The sequence below is a fragment of the Bactrocera neohumeralis genome, unplaced genomic scaffold (genome assembly GCF_024586455.1).
Source record: "Bactrocera neohumeralis isolate Rockhampton unplaced genomic scaffold, APGP_CSIRO_Bneo_wtdbg2-racon-allhic-juicebox.fasta_v2 cluster11, whole genome shotgun sequence".
Lineage (NCBI taxonomy): Eukaryota > Metazoa > Arthropoda > Insecta > Diptera > Tephritidae > Bactrocera > Bactrocera neohumeralis.
Window position 1 is genome coordinate 6,735,894 of NW_026089624.1, and position 21,378 is coordinate 6,757,271.

A 21,378-nucleotide genomic window follows, 5' to 3' on the forward strand; every position below is an offset into this window, starting at 1 on the left:
CTGGTTTTTTACAGGCGACCATTTTGCAGACCTAAAATGTAGCCAGGACTCCTTGCCTTAACATACTACGTCTCATCCAAGCAAGACATTCTTAACCTTTTTAAGCACAAAAGGCATCAAAAAAACGCAAGCGAATGGAAAACATTTAAACATCACTACGCGGTCATAAACCCAGCCAGAAATCGTATAATCTACTCGTCAACAGTTCCAACTAGCGCAATGAAGACATATACTCGATTAAGGATTGGACACACTATCATAACACACGCCCACTTACTATCGGGTAAGAGCCCATCCATTTGCCCCCTTTGCGATGACACCGCTTCTATCAAACACTTACTCACACTCTGTCCGATGCTTCACCCAACAGCCCACAACTCTGGCAACATTGATCTCATAAAACTACTAAGTGAACCTTCAGAAAAAAACGTGATGATTGTATATAAGTAGATTCTTAAAAACCAACGATTTGTTAAAATATATTTAAGCAACTTACATCTTTACTAACCCTTAGCAAATAGAATTTTTCACTTAGTTATAATTACAAGACGGCTGAAGGCCTCGTAGCCAGTGCTGCGTTTATGTATTTATATAATAACACTCTTTTTGTTATATGAATTATTATGAATAAAATAAAATAAAATTTTGTACACCCAACGCGAGATCAATAAGGGTATTCAGTCGATCGGTCCTCACTACTGACATCTGTTTCAAATTCCGTTGTAGGGTGTTATGTATAACGTCGGGTCTCCCGAAGAACATGCGAAGAGTTTCGATGGCTCGATGAACTGTAGATGGCATCATCAATTTCCCTCGAACGGCCTCGATTCAAGCTTTCTCGTTCAGAAAACTTGCAGCGTTCTGTTGGTTGTTCGTAGTTCGTCATAAACAATGACCATACTTCTGGCCTTCCAGAGAAAGGTGGCAAATCTTTGCTTATCGCTTGTCTAGACGCTATATGTGATGGGATTAAACTCACGTCAGAATTATTCTGAACCTGCCTCCAAGTACTATCATTGATGGGCACAAAACCTCTTTCTGGTTGCCTGAAATAGTTGCGTGCAGAAGAGAAGGGGTTATATTGTGCAGCAGCACTGCACCCATCTCCATTAGCCAATGATATGAAGCGAGGTTGTGCATTTTGAAAGACGTTCCCTCCATAAGTGGACGTATAAACGGAACTCATTGGTACGTGCTGGATCTGACCAAACACGCATGCGGATGAATGAGCAAAAATGAGTTCATTTAGGGTCCACCAACAACTGAAGGCAGTCTGTTATAGAGCCCTACGCGGTTATGTTCCTTAGTTATCCTGCATATGTTTATTCAAAGCCATGTCATATCCCCAGGAAGTCCACGTCTCCGGACCCAAACGGCAGCGAAGAATGTGACGAAATTTTATATAAACCATGCGAGCATTGAGCGGGTGTAATCGTCCTAGTCGTAGCGGCGTATTTGGAATAAACTGGTGAAAAGTTAATTTGTGTCGATTTATATTTGGCATACTAATTAGTATTGTCCCAGTTATTGCCTTATCCACATTGAGAGGTGATTCTACATAGTTGGTATGCGCATGGGTAAACTTGATCACGCTATCATCAATAACGGAACCATCAAAATTCCTCAAGTTAGGCACAACGGCTTAGCAAATGGTACTCCGCAAGTCAAGTCAATTGTATGAAATTTAATTTTAAACGCAAATTACCACAATTGTATTAGGTCACAAATATCACGAATATTTATGATCGCTGTTGTGCCACTCCGCCAGCATGGATAAGATGATACGAAACTCTCGCATTTGCTCTCATTTTTCTCTCAAATGCGTTCCCTGATTATTTGACAGAGAAGGAGATCAGGGAATTTCGATCAGCTGATTTCAGAAAAGGCGGGATGCCAGAAGTAAACCGCTATATTTACCTGACGAAATTAGTGTGAAATGAAATTTCATTAAACTGTGCGAACATATTTTGGCAAAATAAATGTTTATGTAAATTAATTAATGATTTTGCATTTTAGCATTTATATAATACATTGCATTTTAATTTAGTGTTTTGTATAATTTATTAAATACCTAATCTAATATTTCTCAGCAGTGGCATCATTGGCAAATGTTATAAAAAATGCGAGTTTTGACGGCTCTCTCGAATCAAAGAGTCTCGTATCATGTTATCAATGCCGCCAGCGAACCAAAAGAGAATGAGCCAACGCAAAAGGGTATGCCACTAGTAAGCTAGCACAGACAAATAGCGGGACATAGATCTACATGGTCGCATTTTAATGTACAATTTAAATTTAATAAATTCTTAGGATTGTATTTCAATGTTCATTCTTTAAGTTTAAATATTTTATAAAATTAGGGTTATTGTGGGCTAACAAAAGCCCTGAATGAAATATGAATTGATGTCATAGTTGATGACTGAGTACGGTAGTTAAAAGCACGGCGGTTGTAGAAGACTATTTATGATCTACGTTTTGAAATAAATAACATGCATAGCTACATGTGTAGAATGCATAATTTTGGATTACAAATTATTAGAGTACAAACCTCAATTGAGATATATACAAATACGATATGTACATAGATACAATGAAATAACTTGTCTATACTTATTAGTGTTTTTGCTCTTTATTTACTGTTAAATTTTATATAAAGTTTTAGGTAGTTTTATCACTATTTTGTATATGTGTGTAAGCGTGTGTATATTGCATACTATATAATACCAGAGAACGTTTATAATAGAGAAGGTTCACGGCGCGAAGAACGTAAAAATATTTTTGGCTAACTCGGTCGAGATGGAGGAGTTTTACCACTGCCAGCTCTGCAACAGAAATTTTTACCTTTTTCTTGAACAGAGCTGAGCGTGGAATAAAAATTATGCTCAAAACTACATAAACAAATAACGCATACACAACATACATACGCATGTGGCATGACCACGAAACGTGCGTAAATATGTATGAAGATGTATGAGCGTGCATACATATCGACGCAGATTTTTGTGAGCCACGGAAAAATATTTTAGAATTGACAAATATAAATCGACAACAGCTTTGTTGCCACTTTTCTCACTTCTTTCTGTGAAGAAACATCAGAAAGTTGTTCAATTTATGATTTTTAGCGTATGCCATCGTCGCGAAAAGCCTCTTGTGGGCAAACGCATGCTCCGGGAGATGTGAAGATGGTCGCTTTTATGAATGAAGCGAGTTTGCCTGTTGAAAGTGCGCTTGCGTTCTTGAATGGAATTGTTCTTGTTGTAAGATTTACTACATTTGGCTGCCATATTGACTTGTGACGCCGCTGATGCTATTTCAGGCATTTGTTGTTTTTGTAGAACAATATTTTTAATTTTTGCGGGTGACACATCTACAAGTGAACGCATATAAGTATGTACACATTTTGTGCATGCATTATTTGTGTGGGAATGTCATACGCACATATTTATGTATGTACAGATGAGCAGCGCGCTCATGTTATTATTGATAAGTGATAATATCATTTGAATTCGCGAAAGCGAACATAAACACAAATGATCATGACACATGTGAATATAAGTTTTGAATGATAAAATATACGATTAATGTTCATTTATCACTATTGTAATATATTTCATTTTTTAAATAATATTATGATAGTTAGTTATATAAATATGTAAGTATGAATATATCTAATACAAAAAATAATTAAAAAATAGGCTTTATTTTTACATTAACTACGAATATTGCTCTGAAAAAGTAATTTAATTTAAATGTATTCTATTGCACATGTATTCATTAATATCCGCAAAAGAATTCATACGAATACACATGTTTGCATATAAACGTATAAAAATATAAGCAAAAGAGCGAACATATGTACGTCTGTTAGAGCAATATATATGTAGTTTTTAGCATAATTTTTATTCCACGCTCAGCTCTGTTCAAGCAAAATGTTAAAATTTCTGCTGCAGAGCTGGCAGTGGTAAAACTCCTCCATCTCGACCGAGTTAGCCAAAAATATTTTTACGTTCTTCGCGCCGTGAACATTCTCTATTATAAACGTTCTCTGATAATACTATACAATTTGGTCGAATATGCATATCGCTTTTGCTTCCATTATCGAAAATTCCTATAATACGTCTCGTATTTGTGCATAAATATTCTTAAGCGTAGAAATTATATTTAAAATACTACGATTTATATTTTACTTTTGACACAATACATTTAGTGAGGGAGACAATTTTGATTTGATTCGATCTAACGTGAGAATTTCGTGTTGCATTGATACAATCTCCAGATTAAAGAAGAAAGAGTATCGAAACTAATATCAGCGTCGATAGTTAGGTAAAGGTGACGTCGGACTTAGTAGACAACGTATCTTACTGATTTCAAAATTTTAGTAAAGAAAATTTCATGTAAATAAAATTTCAAAACTAAATTTAAAAAACAAATACACACTGAGAAAGCTTCATGTTTTAGACTAACATTTTCCAAATTTCATTGTGATTTTTCGTAATATTATTATTTAAAATAATTGCTATAATCAATCGGCAATCTGCAACACAGCTCGAATGAAAAAAATAATAATGTGGAACTATTTCAAACACTATTCAACAAAAGTATACTCTTTTGTATTTCAAATTTAATTTAAAGTAAATTTAACATTATAACCTCAGTCTATGGCGTAACTACCTAGGGGCTAGGTGGGGTCGTACCATGGAACCCTCAAGCTCAGGAGGCCCTCAAAAGTTATGCCCAGGGAATTCCCCTAAATTCGTTTTGTAGGTTGGCAGTGTTGTCAATTTGACGGAAAGTGATATATGCGTTTTATTGTGAATCCGAGTTAAAATTTTTTTTCGAGAATGGTTAAAAAATGAATGCTGTATCAAGAGTAAGTAAGCTAATGTCAATAAACCTTTTTGTACTGTAAGTTTTGATGTCCGTTAAGTCAATATATCGTGTCAAACCTATAGATTTCGGCTAAAGCTCATGGTATAACGGGAAATATTGTGAAAAACTGCATATAAAATTGTACAAATTTACAAGTTTTTTAGTCAGCCTTCTGCAAGTACATCTGACCAAAATATTTCTATTGATAGTAACTCAAATAATTTGGTAAATACCGTGTTGGTTGAGAAGCCTGCTGAAGAAGATTCGACAATTATTGCAGTTGGAGATACCTCTGCCGTCGATCATGTGAGCGTGGATGATATTTGCACGACACACATAAAAGCAGAGGGTTTGGTGAAACCGCAGATCTCTAAATTTTTCGAAAATGTATACGACAAATCTTGTTATAACTTGTAAACGTCAACAACAGACGTAAACTAAAACAATAGGAGTTTTTAACAAGTAAGGAAGGGCTAAGTTCGGGTGTCACCGAACATTTTATACTCTCGCATGATAAAGTGATAATCGAGATTTCATTATACGTCATTTACATATTTTTCAAATACCGTATTTTTCAAAGTTTTATTCCGCTATCATCATTGGTTCTTAGTGTATATACTCGTATTATACAGAAAAGGCATCAGATGGAATTCAAAATAGCGTTATGTTGGAAGAAGGCGTGGTTATGAACCGATTTCACCCATATTTCGTACATGTCATCAGGGTGTTAAGAAAATATTATATACCGTATTTCATTGAAATCGGTGGAGTAGTTCCTGAGATATGGTTTTTGGTCCATAAGTGGGCGAGGCCACGCCCATTTTCAATTTAAAAAAAAAAGCCTGGGTGCAGCTTCCTTCTGCAATTTCTTCCGTCAAATTTAGTGTTTCTGACGTTTTTTGTTAGTCGGTTAACGCACTTTTAGTGATTTTCAACATAACCTTTGTATGGGAGGTGGGCGTGGTTATTATCCGATTTCTTCCATTTTTGAACTGTATATGGGAATGCCTGAAGAAAATGACTCTGAAGAGTTTGGTTGACATAGCTATAGTAGTTTCCGAGATATGTACAAAAAACTTAGTAGGGGGCGGGGCCACGCCCACTTTTCCAAGAAAATCGCGTCCAAATATGCCCCTCCCTAATGCGATTCTTCGTGCCAAATTTCACTTTAATATCTTTATTTATCGCTTAGTTATGGCACTTTATAGCTTTTCGGTTTCCGCCATTTTGTGGGCGTGGCAGTGGGCCGATTTTGCCCATCTTCGAACTTAACCTTCTTATGGAGCCAAGGAATACGTGTACCAAGTTTCATCATGATATCTCAATTTTTACTCAAGTTACAGCTTGCACGGACGGACGGACGGACGGACAGACGGACGGACGAACAGACAGACATCCGGATTTCGACTCTACTCGTCGCCCTGATCACTTTGGTATACATAACCTTATATCTGACTCTTTTAGTTTTAGGACTTACAAACAACCGTTATGTGAACAAAACTATAATACTCTCCTTAGCAACATTGTTGCGAGAGTATAAAAATCGTACTACGTTTCGTGTTATAAATATGTGCATTAATCGTGTTTGGTTGTGTTATTCCAAAATACTAGAAGCTGCCTCTTGTCAGTCCTTTTGGTTATTTGCTTCACAAAGGATTAATGTTTGGTGTACGGGAATTCGAGATTGGAAGCATTTATCAGAAAGAATTAAACAACACAGTTATTCGAATGGCCATACGGAAGGATGTGCTGTGTATGAATTTTAGAAAAAACGATACTAATACTATCGATAAGGAACTTGAAAATGAAACTCGCAAAGAAGCATCATTTTGAAAAATGTTTTTTTCAAGGTTATTTGACATCATACTTACCTTAGCAAAAAGTTCTTTGGCTTTGAGAGGACATAGAGAAGACTTAAGGCAGGAAGGATACTACAGAAATTTGCTGTGCTTTGTACAGCTTGTGGGTCGATATGATTACATTTTGCGACAAGTTTTGTATATGCCCAAAGGAAATACTAATTATTTCTAAGCTTTTTAATCGTTTTATTTTGTTCATAATTATTAACTGTTTAATATCACAACTTTTTTGAAATTGTCCTTTTTATGTTTTTAGGATCTACAAGATATCTGAGGGCAACAATCCAAAATGAAATGATTGTGAGCTTGGAGACCAAACTCGAAACCCATCTACTAGAACAAATTAGAGCGTTACCATACGACATATCGAAGGTAAATCAGGTAAGCATTGTTGTGAGGTAAGCAGTTATAACCAGATCGAAAAATTGACAGAAAATTTATATAAAACTGAAAGAAGTGTTCCTAGCCTTTTTATGCAGCCATCAAACAGTGCGCAGTAGATTTAGTCAACCAAATGACAACATTACCAATTTATCGAAAAAAATATTAACTTAAAAAATGTGGGTTGGGCAAGGCTATGATGGAGCCAGTGTGATAAATGGTGTGTAAAATGGTGTGCAAAAACATATTAAGGTTATTCAGCCTAACGCAGAGTAAGTCCATTGTGTCACTCATAATTTAAATTTGGTGATAAATGATAAATGATGCAGTTGTGTGGAAATACAGATTTGTTTCGCAACGATGCAAGACTTGTATAACTTTTTCGGAAACAGCATAAAACGTTGGGATCTACTGCCAAAATTCCCTGGCGTATGGTCCGGTAGGGTCGATACAATATCTGCAATAAAACTTCGTTATTTTTATATTAACGTTATATTAGCATTATCAGAAGCAGTTCTAAAGAGTCCTAATAAAGATGAGCGTAGTGAAGCAGAGAGAATTAAAATGAAAATGCTAAATTTCAAGTTCTTATCGCTTTGCGAATTCATCAGCAGTGTATTGAACAACATCAATTATGCATCTAAAACATTACAAAAATGCGACATCAATTTGGGCGAAGCAAGTAAAGTTTTACCTGAGACCAAAGCAAAGTTATGGAAATGATTTCGAATTATTCAAGTGAAACTGCAAGAAAATATGGTATTAATACCCACTTTCAAGTAAAAAGACTAACTAATAAGTCCGATTTTTGGGATAAATAAATACATTCAGGGCCAATCCAAAATGATTTATTTTATTTATTTATTGGGTGTATAATAGTTAATATAAATAAATTGTTGAAATGATACCTAAAAAAATGTCCTGTATGATGTCCACGATTGCGGCCATAATTTTGATATAAACAAAATCTTCAAAAAGATTAATAATCTGTGGGAAAGTCGCTTATCGCGTTATGAAAGCGATTTTTGTTTTTTGAAATTTGACAAAATGGCGGTGGTTTGAACAAAAAGTAGCGAATTTGGCCCTTTTTTCCGACAGTTTTTCAAGGAAAAAAGTAGGAAGTTAAAAAAAATCAAAAAAAGCTTCCATGGCGCGTTAGAGAATGACGCTAAAAAAGTTCCCACCAAATTGGAACTAGATATCTTCAAAACTCCTCCTTTGAGAATGGAAACCGTTTTGAAAAACACCATTCTGAGAAAAACGAATTTAAAGATTGGAGTTGCAGTGTTCCCCAATGTGTTGCATTTCTAAAAAAAACGCGATCTTAATAATTTGAATTTCGTTTTTAGAACCAGAGATAATGTTTATTACAGTGTATGCTATCCGATAATGCAACAAAAAACCGATTTTTCGAAAGTTTCACACTGAGACAATTTCTTAATATTTAAAGTCTAGTTTTACCTCAACTAATTCAACTTCACTAATTATGTAAGGAAATAATGAGCAAATATATGTAGTGCTGAAATGCGACCTAACGGAAGTATTTACAGCAATGTTATTTTTTTACAATTGCAGCAGCTAAAATGTCATTTAGCAAATAAGACATAATTAAAAATTATTTTACAAATAATATTTGCCAAACTCGACTCCAACATTTATCGCTAATAGCAATCGAAAAAAAAACTGCATCAAACCTGGATTTAAACGAAGTCGTTGATACCTTTGCAAAAACTAAAGCTAGGAAAAAATTTTAAATATAATTGTTATTTCTTCAGGTGGTAGGCCCGACCTTTATATAATAATTTTCTGCTTCGTTTTATTACCCAAACCTACACCAAGTTTTTATTGTAGTTCATTTTGTTACTGTTTAATATTTTTCTTACCTGCCCTCCAGTGCAGAAATAGAGCTTAAGTAGCTTATCATTTTTAACGTATTTATATATATCATATTTTTATTTGATAAACCCTAATCAGTTTACATATCAGTGGGCCCCCATTTTTTAAATTGTCCCATGGCCCTTGGTTACCTAGCTACGCCACGGACCTCAGCATTTATTTGCTTTCCTAATAACTAATAGTTTTAGCAAATTTCCTTGATACGGAACATAAGAGGAAAGTGTAAGTTTCTCATTTTTGTACATACTATTCAATCCGTTCGGAAGAAATTCTAAAAGAGTTTTCAAATAAATCTCTTAAAGCATAAAATGATTAAAAAAGTATACTTTTGGGTCACCACTAATATTATACTTAGGCAGCTTTTATTTTTTATTTTTTTATTTTTTAATAAACCGAAGTTTCAAAATGCATTAGTACGAATAACATTCATACATCGTGTAAGTATGTATGTACAGGGTGTGTATTGAAAGTAATTGAACTACCTTTTTTTCGCCGCGACTGTACTTCGAAGAGTGCGCCCACCTAATGGATTCGGTAGAAGGCGATCCTAGCTAATGAACGAGTGGCTGGTCAGTTGTCTCCGAGCACCTGGAGGGTCAGGACAAACATTTTTGCACGACGTGTTACTGTGTGGTGCAAGCCGAACCGTAAACGCCAAGTTTTACGTAAATGTCCCCAAAAGACTCAAACGAAGGGTCAATAGGGTCCGACATGACATCGCAGCCGATTGGAAGTTGCACCTTGGCATCGTTTCGGCTCATACCGTTCTTTTTTGGGAAGAACTACCTAATCAAAGTCGGCATCCAATGCTTCCGCAGCCGCCCTACAGCGCAGATACGGCCCCGGCCTTTTTTGGTTCCTTGTCCGGAAATGCCGATGAAAGGCAAGCAATGTTGGCTAAGTCTTCCATACAAAATAAGCTAATAGCTTAATTTGCTGGTCAAATAAAACACGCCTAATATTGGCTAGATAAATTAGCGCTCAGCACACGTCACTGAACGATAACATACCGCACCAACGCGATCCACACATGAAGACACCACCAGAGAACTGCAACGAGTAATAAATTTTTGTTTATACTTAATGGGTATTCTGGTCTAGAAGCATGAATTTCAGGTAATTTTAAAGTGTCGTAAAAAAAGGCAATTCATATTTTCTCTATAAATATTTTTATTAGTTATTTGTTAAATTTAGAAGAGTACAAAAAAAAAATTAAAAACTCAAAAAAGAAAAAAATTTCAAAAATTATGAGCTGGCGAAGTGGGGGGTCTCTAAAAAATTCCACGTGACCATACCCATGATTTCAACCCTTCTAGTTATTTGAAACCAAAAAAAAAAAGATTATTATTCTTCTTCTTCTTCTTAATTGGCGTAGACACCGCTTACGAGATTATAGCCGAGTTAACAACAGCGCGCCAGTCGTTTCTTCTTTTCGCTACGTGGCGCCAGTTGGATATTCCAAGCGAAGCCAGGTCCTTCTCCACTTGGTCCTTCCAACGGAGTGGAGGTCTTCCTCTTCCTATGCCTCCCCCGGCGGGTACTGCGTCGAATACTTTCAGAGCTTTAGTGTTTTCATCCATCTGGACAACATGACCTAGCCAGCGTAGCCGCTGTCTTTTAATTCGCTGAACTATGTCAATGTCGTCGTATATCTCGTACAGCTCATCGTTCCATCGAATGCGATATTCGCCGTGGCCAATGGGCAAAGGACCATAAATCTTTCGCAGAACCTTTCTCTCGAAAACTCGTAACGTCGACTCATAGGTTGTTGTCATCGCCCAAGCCTCTGCACCATATAGCAGGACTGGAATTATGAGCGACTTATAGAGTTTAGCTTTTGTTCGTCGAGAGAGGACTTTACTTTTCAAATGCCTACTCAGTCCGAAGTAGCACCTGTTGGCAAGAGCAATCCTGCGTTGGATTTCCAGGCAGACATTGTTGGTGGTGTTAATGCTGGTTCCTAAATAGACGAAATTATCTACAACTTCAAAGTTATAACTGTCAACAGTGACGTGAGAGCCAAGTCGCGAGTGCGACGACTGTTTGTTTGATGACAGCAGATATTTCCTTTTGCCCTCGTTCACTGCCAGACCCATTTTCTGTGCTTCCTTGTCCAGCCTGGAGAAAGCAGAACTAACGGCGCGGGTGTTGAAGCCGATGATATCAATATCATCGGCATACGCCAGCAACTGTTCACTCTTATAGAAGATGGTACCTTCTCTATATAGTTCTGCAGCTCGAACTATTTTCTCCAGAAGCAGGATGAAAAAGTCGCACGATAGGGAGTCGCCTTGTCTGAAACCTCGTTTGGTATCGAACGGCTGGGAGAGGTCCTTCCCGATCCTGACGGAGCTTTTGGTGTTAGTCAACGTCAGTTTACACAGCCGTATTACTTTTGCGGGGATACCAAATTCAGACATCGCGGCATAAAGGCAGCTCCTTTTCGTGCTGTTTGAAATCGACGAAGAGGTGGTGTGTGTCGATTCTCTTTTCACGGATCTTTTCCAAGATTTGGGGCATGGTGAATATCTGGGCGGTTGTTGATTTTCCAGGTCTGAAGCCACACTGATAAGGTCCAATCAGCTTGTTGACGGTAGGCTTTAATCTTTCACACAATACGCTCGATAGAACCTTATATGCGATGCTGAGGAGGCTGATCCCACGGTAGTTGGCACAGATTGTGGGGTTTCCTTTTTTATGGATTGGGCATAGCACACTTAAATTCCAATCGTTGGGCATGCATTCGTCAGACCATATTTTACAAAGAAACTGATGCATGCTCCTTATCAGTTCTTCGCCGCCGTGTTTGAATAGATCGGCCGGCAGTCCGTCGGCCCCTGCTGCTTTGTTGTTCTTGAGGCGGACAATTGCTGTTCGAACTTCTTTATGGTCGGGTAATGGAACGTCTGCTCCATCGTCATCGATTGAGGAATCGAGTTCTCCTTCTCCTGCTGTTGTGCGTTCACTGCCATTCAGCAGGCTGGAGAAGTGTTCCCTTCATAATTTAAGTATGCTCTTGGCATCAGTGATTAGATCACCTTTGGGGGTTCTATAAGAGTATGCTCCGGTCTTGAAACCTTCTGTAAGCCGCCGCATTTTTTCGTAGAATTTTCGAGCATTACCCCTGTCGGCCAGCTTATCAAGCTCTTCGTGCTCACGCATTTCATCCTCTTTCTTCTTCCGTCTGCAAATGCGTCTCGCTTCCCTCTTCAACTCTCGGTATCTATCCCATCCCGCACGTGTTGTGGTCGATCGTAACGTTGCGAGGTAGGCAGCCTGTTTTCTCTCCGCTGCGACACGGCACTCCTCGTCGTAACAGTTGTTCTTTTGCACTTTCCGAAAACCAATGGCTTCGGTTGCAGCTGTACGTAAGGAATTTGAAATGCCGTCCCACAGTTCCCGTATTCCGAGTTGTTGACGAGTGCTCTCAGAGAGCAGGAGTGCAAGCCGAGTAGAAAATCGTTCGGCTGTCTGTTGTGATTGCAGCTTCTCGACGTCGAACCTTCTTTATGTTTGCTGGCGTGCTTTTTTTGCTGCACAGAGGCGGGTGCGAATCTTAGCTGCAACAAGATAGTGGTCCGAGTCGATGTTAGGACCTCGGAGCGCACGCACATCTAAAACACTGGAGACGTGTCTTCCGTCTATCACAACATGATCGATCTGGTTGGTAGTTTTTCGATCCGGAGACAGCCAGGTAGCTTGATGAATCTTCTTATGCTGGAATCTAGTACTACAGATAACCATACTTCGGGCCCCGGCGAAGTCAATCAGCCTCAACCCATATGGGGATGTTTCGTCGTGGAGGCTGAATTTACCGACCGTAGTACCAAATATACCTTCTTTGCCCACTCTGGCGTTAAAGTCGCCAAGCACTATTTTGACATCGTGGCGGAGGCAGCTCTCATAAGCGCGCTCCAAGCGCTCATAGAAGGCATCTTTGGTCACATCGTCCTTCTCTTCCGTCGGTGCGTGTGCGCAAATCAGCGATATGTTGAAGAACCTCGCTTTGATGCGGATTGTGGCTAGACGTTCATTCACCGGAGTGAATGATAGTACTCGGCGACGGAGTCTCTCTCTTAATTAAGGGTCCGGACATTCCAGGTGCATGCCCTCAAATCGTAGTCCTTATTTCATTTGCCATGGTCGTTATCAAAAGTGGAGTCTCTCATCCGAGGCTGTGTTTTCCTTTTCATTGGGGGTGTTTTTTTACGTGGCGGGTCGTAAACCCAGCGCACAACCCTATGCAGGGGATGTTTCGCCTTCTCACATTAGCTCGCCTTCGAACGGATGTTCTTAGGCTACCCAGAGGATACTTGGTCAAAGAACGGAAGTAGTGAGCTGCTTGGGCCATGTGTAAAATAATCGTTTCTGGCCACTCCCAAGTGAATGGCGGTCAGAGAACTTTCCTCACTTGCGTGAACTTCTACACATGACTCCATCCTCATTATTATTCTAGGTTCTAGAATAATGTCGCAATGGCCGGAACTACGAAAAAGTGGGACAATTTTTTTTCACAAAATGGCGACTGCCTGAAAAAAAAGTTTTTTTTGGATCACTTTCTCTGACTATTTCGAATTTTTTAAAAATAATAAAAATAAAAATTTGGGGATGGGGCTAGTTCCAACCATAGACAAGCCTATAAAGAAGACTCTATAAAAATTTCAAGTAAATCGGTCCAGTAGAACCTGAGAAATCGTGGGTATCGTTCCGAAAAAGTCAGTTTTGAGAAAAACGCGTTTAAGGTTTCGCGTAAAATCTTTTGTTCGATTAGGTCCGGCCGAACCAGTTTGGATGCCGGGTCAGAAAAATGCCTATATCTCCGAAAATAATTTGAATTTTGAAAATACCTCTTGTACACATATTCTTGAATAATTAGACTTTGAAAATATAAAAAAAATCGATTTTTTAACCCTCATCGGGACCCTCAGGTCTGGCCAGCCATATTTTGTTTTTAAATGTTATTTAAATACATTTAGAGTGCAGCAAACGACTTGCGCTTCCAGGTAGCTTCCTAGAATTTTATTGTCTATAGAATTCAGAAAAAAGAATTCAAGGATATCGTATCGAAAAGGACAAAAAAAGGATATTCTAATATTACACCTTAGTGCACCAATGGTGCTTGGCTAGACCCCATATATTTTGTATGAAAATATATGAACTTTTTATATGTTTCTATCACTTCGCACGGTTGACTTATCTGTTTTCATGTTCGTTACATGTCCAAATTGGCTTGTATGTTTATCTAGGTCAAATACTTTAGCCGCTAGTCCGTTTTAAAGGTTAAGAAAAATGTAATTTTTCTCAAAATGTTACATTTTTTGTGAACGCTATTGCCACGCCCCTGGTAGGGATAGAGGGGAGGTTGAGAGCTTTCCTGAAAGCCCCAGGGGTGAACTAACTCGCAAAATGGTTTTGATCCCCCCGGCCCCATACCCCCCCAACTGTAGTGAAACAAAAGGGGGGACATGGTGAAAACCCATTTTCGCCTATTGCCACGCCCCCGGTGGGGCCTTGGGGGCGAATTATACATTTCCTGAAAACTCTTTAAATTACCTAACCGGTGCAATTTAGGTCAAATACTTTAGCTCCTAGAGCGTTTTGAAAGGTTAAAAAAAATGTAATTTTTCTCAAAATGTTACATTTTTTGTGAACGCTATTGCCACGCCAAGCATGAACAAGGCAGTCAATTTGATTTCAACCAAATCTAGAGGTAAGAAATTTCAAAAATGTATGTATCTATATTGTACATATATGAACGTAAATACAACACGTATTTCCATACAAATGTATGTAAACACCACTTGGCCTAGCCAAGCACCATTGGTCTCGACTAAGTGTATCAGACCGTTGGTCTCGACTAGGGTTAAATTTCTAGACCAGAATACCCCCTTAAGTACTGATCCGTTACTCTGTCTGATTCTTTAAGTTCAGTTCATGTACACGAAGCGCACCGTTTGTCTCCAAATCAGCGATAGGGAACAACTTTGAGTCACTAGCGATCAGCTTTTACCTGATTTGTTTATAAACGTTCGCATCAGCAGAAAATTTCCGAAGTACTGCAAACTCATGCTTCAATGATTGAAATGATCGACATCGTTCGGTGTGTATATCATCCCCTAAACACTGATTTACTAGTGCACTTCTGTTCTATTTCGAATACATATGTTTGTATATACAATATATATTATACATGTATATATGTACAATATATGTACATACGTTATATGTTTAATGGAAATTCCATCGCGTACATACATACAACAAATGTAGGTATATATGTATGTATGTACTTTCTCGATGGAATTTCCATTGTTTACACATGATTCAAATCAGTCCAGCAGAAAATTGTTGTTGTTTGCTGTACTCATAGATTTACCCATAGATTTACTCGTAGATTCACTTATAGTTTACCCAAAATTTCACATCAATTCAAACAATCGTCGCAACGCTATGAACTGACATGATACGATTGGAACCGAAGCCAGCCATACCATTTACTCGATCGTGATTGCCGAAGAACAGATTGTTCGTGTTGTTCTGATTTTATCATACTCGTTGCAGCTCTCTGGACACCACACATGACAAAATTGACAGTGTTTCTATCCTTTTTATGCAGCCCTCATGCAGTGCGCAGTAGATTTAGTCAACCAAATGACAACATTATTTATCGAAAAAAATATTGACTTAAAAAAATGTGTGCGGCAACGCTATGATGGAGCCAGTGTGATGAACGGTGTGTATGATGGTGTGCAAAAACATATTCAGGTTATTCAGCCTAACGCAGAGTAAGTCCATTGTGTCACTCATAATTTAAATTTGGTGATAAATGATAAATGATGCAGTTGTGTGGAAATACAGATTTGTTTCGCAACGATGCAAGACTTGTATAACTTTTTCGGAAACAGCATAAAACGTTGGGATCTACTGCCAAAAATTCACTGGCATATGGTCCGGTAGGGTCGATACAATATCTACAATAAAACTTCGTTATTATGATATTTTCAAAGCATTATCAGAAATAGTTCTAATTTTTTTTTATTTTCGATTAGTAATTTTCTATGTTTTAGTTGAAACGTGTATTGATTTAAAAAGCTGTTATTAGATTATTTTTTTCCAATTTAAATTCAGAAACATCAATAAGATATGATATTTTTACGTTACTTCTTTCCTACCTTATTATTTCTTTGATTTCTGCCATATCTAAAATTAAGGGATTCAAAATTCCTAGATTTGATAATGTTGGCTAGATCAGTTAGCGCTCCCCCTTCAACACACGTCACTGGACGATAACACACCACACGCACATGAAGACAACACACATGACAACTTCATACAGTTACGCGTATTCACCCCCCAGCAGATGATTGGTTCATACTCTCCGACGTATACAGAGTGTATAGAAGACTCTGAATACGTATTCTTTTATTGCCATCGGTTTTCAAATATAAGGGAAAAGCTGAAAACCATCTTTGGAGGTAGTATCACGGTTGAAAATTTGCCAGCACTTATGTATGTGCGAGTCCTCTGTAAAGTGGAATGCTGTCAGCGAAGCGGCAAGCCAAGTTATGACTAAATTGAGACAATTAGAACAGATTAGGTGTGAGTCAGTCCGTGCAATAGAGGAGACTTAAACGTCTTCTTCTCTCCCATAAAGTAATACTTTGTCCAGTGGTCCCGTAGGAGAGCCATGAGGTGGGAGTAGGTTAGGTTTAGCGGATTAAAGTCCCGCACTCCGGCTTTCGATGCTTCCTCCTACTGTAAATAAAAACCCCAGCAGATCTTAAAAGTATCAACAAGAACGAACAACGTTAACGCTAATTGTGGAATAAAACCAGGTGAGGAAACATATGGTCCTTCGAGCCATAGCACTATAGATTTTTAACAAAACAAAAACAAAAATTTGTGCGGATAAATAACCACATATGCAAAAAAATATATAAATATATATACAAATACTTGTATGTGGTGTCTATAAAAGTGCTGTGCAATGGTGAAATAAAAATATACATACATACATAAAATACTGGAGTGCGAAACATAATAACAAAATGAGGTGAAATTCAACGAAACAGAAATATAAAAAACAAGAAAAATCGTTAAATTCGGTTGCACCGAAGCTAATATACCCTTCACAGGTGACGTTTTTTTAGTAACTCAGTTTGTATGGAAGCTATATGCTATAGTAATCCGATCTAAACAATTTTTTCGGAGATTATATTATTACCTTAAGGGGGGTGAGGTTTTAAAAATTATGTTTTCCTCTTCTGTTTTATTTATTTTTCTAAACGCCAATATGTCGAGAATATTCACATCGATTTTCCCGAAAACGTTATTTTTGAAGTTCCTGAACACTAGAACTCAAAATCTAATTAACCGATCCTTTTGAGAATTGGAACATTACTTCTTCACATAAATCAACAGGTAATCAGAGGGAATTTTTTTCATTTTTTTCTATTTTTTATTTACATACTAACCGCGCCTTTTTGAGCTAAAATCGGGCTTTTTTCTTTCAATAAAAAAAATATATATTTTTAACTTGAGAAATACATCACCTTTAACACACATATAATTTTTTTTGTTTCAGATGATCCGTTAACGAGTTATAATGTTCACCGCTAAACCATTTTTTTTCAAGGCGCTTCTGGAGATTCACTGTCGCTGGCTTATTTATTAATATTTTTCATTGAACAATTTTTTTTATATACTTCAAAAGTTGTAAAATAATATGTCATTAAATTTAGTACAATTATATTACTCCTGTCGCGGCAAAAAAAAAACACAAATATATCCGTTTTTTTGCCTTTAAAACCTTACCCAGCACCCATACCCATATCGGCAGTTCCAACAAATGAGCAGTTTCTTGAAGAGAAAATGACGTTTGCAAAATTTGAAAACGATATCGTATACATATATACAGACGGACAGACAGACGGAAATGGCTAAATCGACACAGCTCAACATACTGATAATTTATATACATACTTTATAGGGTCTCCGACGCTTCCTTCTGGGTGTTACAAACTTCTTAGCAAACTTAATATACCTTGTTCAGGGTATAAAAACTACGGTGTTAAACAATAGCAATTACAAAAAAAGAATGGGCGCAAAATAAATGCTTAGCTAGAATAATATATAGCGGGCGCGAATCGCAACAAAAAGCCATATATTCTTACATATGTATGTAACTGCAAAGAACGGGCGCGAAAAAACCAAAAACATAAAATAACAACAACCACACCAAATCAGCACCTGCACAGGAAAGAATGGGAGGAAGAGCCGCAACAAAAGCCCACGATCAAACACATACACACACACTATAAAGCACATTGTCCATAAAATCCCATGGAGGAAATTAAAGTGATTCGTATCGATTCCTTTTAATATTTATTTCTATTTCAATAAACAAATGCATGTATATTTAATACTTTCACATTTGCGGTTTTTATAAAAAATGTGTTAAAATAAAATAGAAAAAAGAAAAAAACCTTGCTAAACTGTTTTAGTATTCGGTTTATTTCCCAGTAAAAACCGAAGTACCGCTAGAAAAAAAAGGTTGGTAATACATGTAATTAATTAATGATTGTCAATAAATGCTTAACGTTGTGTTACGTATAGAACACAAAAAATATTTCCACAACAACAACAAAAAATTCTCAATTATTTACTCTCGCACTAATTTCCAGCAATACCCCTGATATTTACACTGTTACTGTTATAAATACCAAAGTGATGTCTGTCTGTCCGTCCGTCCGTCCGCCTGTCCGTCCGTCCGTGCAAGCTGTAACTTGAGTAAAAATTGAGATATCATGATGAAACTTGGTACACGTATTTCTTGGCTCCATAAGAAAGTTAAGTTCTAAGATGGTCAAAATCGGCCCACTGCCACGCCCTCAAAATGGCGGAAATCGAAAACCTATAAAGTCTCATAACTAAGCCATAAATAAAGATATTAAAATGAAATTTGACACAAAGGATTGCATTAGGGAGGGGCATATTTGGACGTAATTTTTTTGGAAAAGTGGGCGTGGCCCCGCCCCCTACTAAGTTTTTGTACATATCTCGGAAACTACTATAGCTATGTCAACCAAACTGTATAGAGTCGTTTCCTTCAGGCATTTCCATATACAGTTAAAAAATGGAAGAAATCGGATAATAACCACGCCCACCTCCCATACAAAGGTTATGTTGAAAATCAGTAAAAGTGCGTTAACCGACTAACAAAAAACGTCAGAAACACTAAATTTGACGGAAGAAATTGCAGAAGGAAGCTGCACCCAGGCTTTTTTTTTTAAATTGAAAATGGGCGTGGCCTCGCCCACTTATGGACCAAAAACCATATCTCAGGAACTACTCCACCGATTTCAATGAAATACGGCATATAATGTTTTCTTAACACCCTGATGATATGTACAAAATATGGGTGAAATCGGTTCACAACCACGCCTTCTTCCAATATAACGCTTTCTTGAATTCCATCTGATGCCTTCTCTGTATAATATATACATTAGGAACCAATGATGATAGCGGAATAAAACTTTACACAAATACGGTATTTGAAAATATGTAAATGACTGATAATGAAATCTCGATTATCACTTTATCGTGCGAGAGTATAAAATGTTCGGTGACACCCGAACTTAGCCCTTCCCCATTTGTTACTATATGTATCCCACATATATTTATCATATATCCCACATATACATACTTACATATATACTTGTATAACGTGCAAGGAGTATAATTTGCTCTTTTATGTATAACATTAACTAACATTACATATGAACTCCTTATACGAATAATACCTACATATATGTATACTTGCATGTATATGTATATTCATATATGTATATCTACAAACAATTAAAATTACGGAAATTACCTACGGTCTGGTAATTTTCTTTTCGCGGTTCATCCGTACAGTGAACATATACAGTGCGCGAACTTTGGGTAGCCGCACATGCTTTTTGGTGGTTTAACATAAGAGTTATTGTCAAAAGTAACTGAATTTAGAATATTTCAAAATACTTCTTTATTGGGGAAGAGAAGAGAAAATAGTTTTACATTTCAAATATATTAAAAAAAACAAAAAAGTTAAAATATTGAAAATACAACGTAACTAACCGCGAACTTTACTTAGCCACATTACAAAAAATTAGATAATTAAGAGGTTTTTACAAAAGTTTAGCAAATTTTGCGCTCTTAATATGAAGTTGCACCCCTATTCTTATTAATTACTTGGAAAATTCCGTCTGGGATCGTGTCAATTAACTTTTGCAGTATAGCAATATTCAGATCCAGCCACGCCTGCGTAATTGCTGTTTTTAGCTCCTGCACGGCTAAGTACTGGCGCCTATTCGCATACACAGCCCTTGCAATTATGCCCCAAACATTTTCAATGGGGTTTAAGTCCGGACTTCGGACTGGCCATTCTAGCAACGGTATAGAGCGCGAAGCAAAAAATTCTTTAGCCTTCTTGGAAACGTGGATTCTTGCATTGTCCTGCTGAAAGGTAAACGCAATTTCGACGTTATTCTCCAAATACTCAATGAGCACATCATCCAACATCTCAATATATTTTTCCGAATCCATTTTCGTCGTAATAAAACATAGTTTGAGCTTTCCGTGGTAAGAGAACCCACCCAATACCATCATACCTTATTTTCGCGCAGATCATGCCAATAATAACTGAACCCATCAGGTCCATCTAAGTTAAACTTTTTTTCATCAGAAAAAACAACATCGTGCCAGCAATCGGTCCAACTCATATGCTCCTTCGCAAATTTAAGTCTGGCTACTGGACATGCGTAAGTTGTGGTTTTTTTAATTGCTTTTTCCACTTTATGTATCTGTCTGCAGCTAAAATCTTCTGAACTCTTCTTTTTCCAATTGGGAGATTTAATTTTGCTACTATTTTAGAGGCGCTCAACCGATTTTAGTAGCTTCTTCTTTAATAATATTAACTTGCCAGCGAGTTATCTTGCTATTCCTCCTTGAATTTTTATTGGATATGTCATATTTATCTCCTAATCTCAGAAAATTTCTCACGACTGTCTCTGACCTTTTGATTTGCCGGCTGATTGCTCTGTTAGAAACACCATTTTCTTTCAAAATTTGAATTTGGCCCTTTTCCAAATAATTTAAAAACTTTTGTTTAGCCATTTCAATCACACTGTTGTCAACTGAATATAATCAAATAAAATAAGTGTAAATGTAACTTACCGCAAAAACGATAAAAATAAGACTGCGGCTAACCAAAGTTCGCACCTATTGTCACACAATATTCACAATTTGCTATTTTAGTACCGTTATGCTCTTGTTTTTGTATGCATGCTAACTTTCTATGAATATTACCTAGCAACTATTCTTTACAAAAACA

At 37.2% G+C, this 21,378-nt stretch overlaps 1 protein-coding gene and 1 long non-coding RNA gene across 4 annotated transcripts in view; one reads left to right on the forward strand and one right to left on the reverse strand.

Moving 5' to 3' along the window:
* The window catches only part of LOC126765668 (uncharacterized), a 528,704-nt gene that overhangs the window by 125,221 nt on the left and 382,105 nt on the right, over nucleotides 1-21,378 (forward strand). The window contains exons 11-12 of one of the 3 annotated variants that reach the window (XM_050483269.1): nucleotides 6,982-7,106; nucleotides 17,587-17,613. The exons of the other annotated variants lie outside the window; for them this stretch is intronic. Coding sequence (XP_050339226.1) covers nucleotides 6,982-7,106; nucleotides 17,587-17,598 — 137 coding nt within the window. The 3' untranslated portion in view covers nucleotides 17,599-17,613. Of the gene's footprint in view, nucleotides 1-6,981; nucleotides 7,107-17,586; nucleotides 17,614-21,378 lie in introns of those variants that run through there. 3 annotated transcript variants of the gene reach the window in all.
* The window catches only part of LOC126765809 (uncharacterized), a 28,288-nt gene continuing 7,016 nt past the window's right edge, over nucleotides 107-21,378 (reverse strand). The window contains exons 3-4 of the long non-coding RNA XR_007668604.1: nucleotides 9,485-10,052; nucleotides 107-1,917 (exon numbers count right to left, since the gene is read on the reverse strand). This is a non-coding gene — a long non-coding RNA (uncharacterized LOC126765809). The remainder of the gene's footprint in view (nucleotides 1,918-9,484; nucleotides 10,053-21,378) is intronic.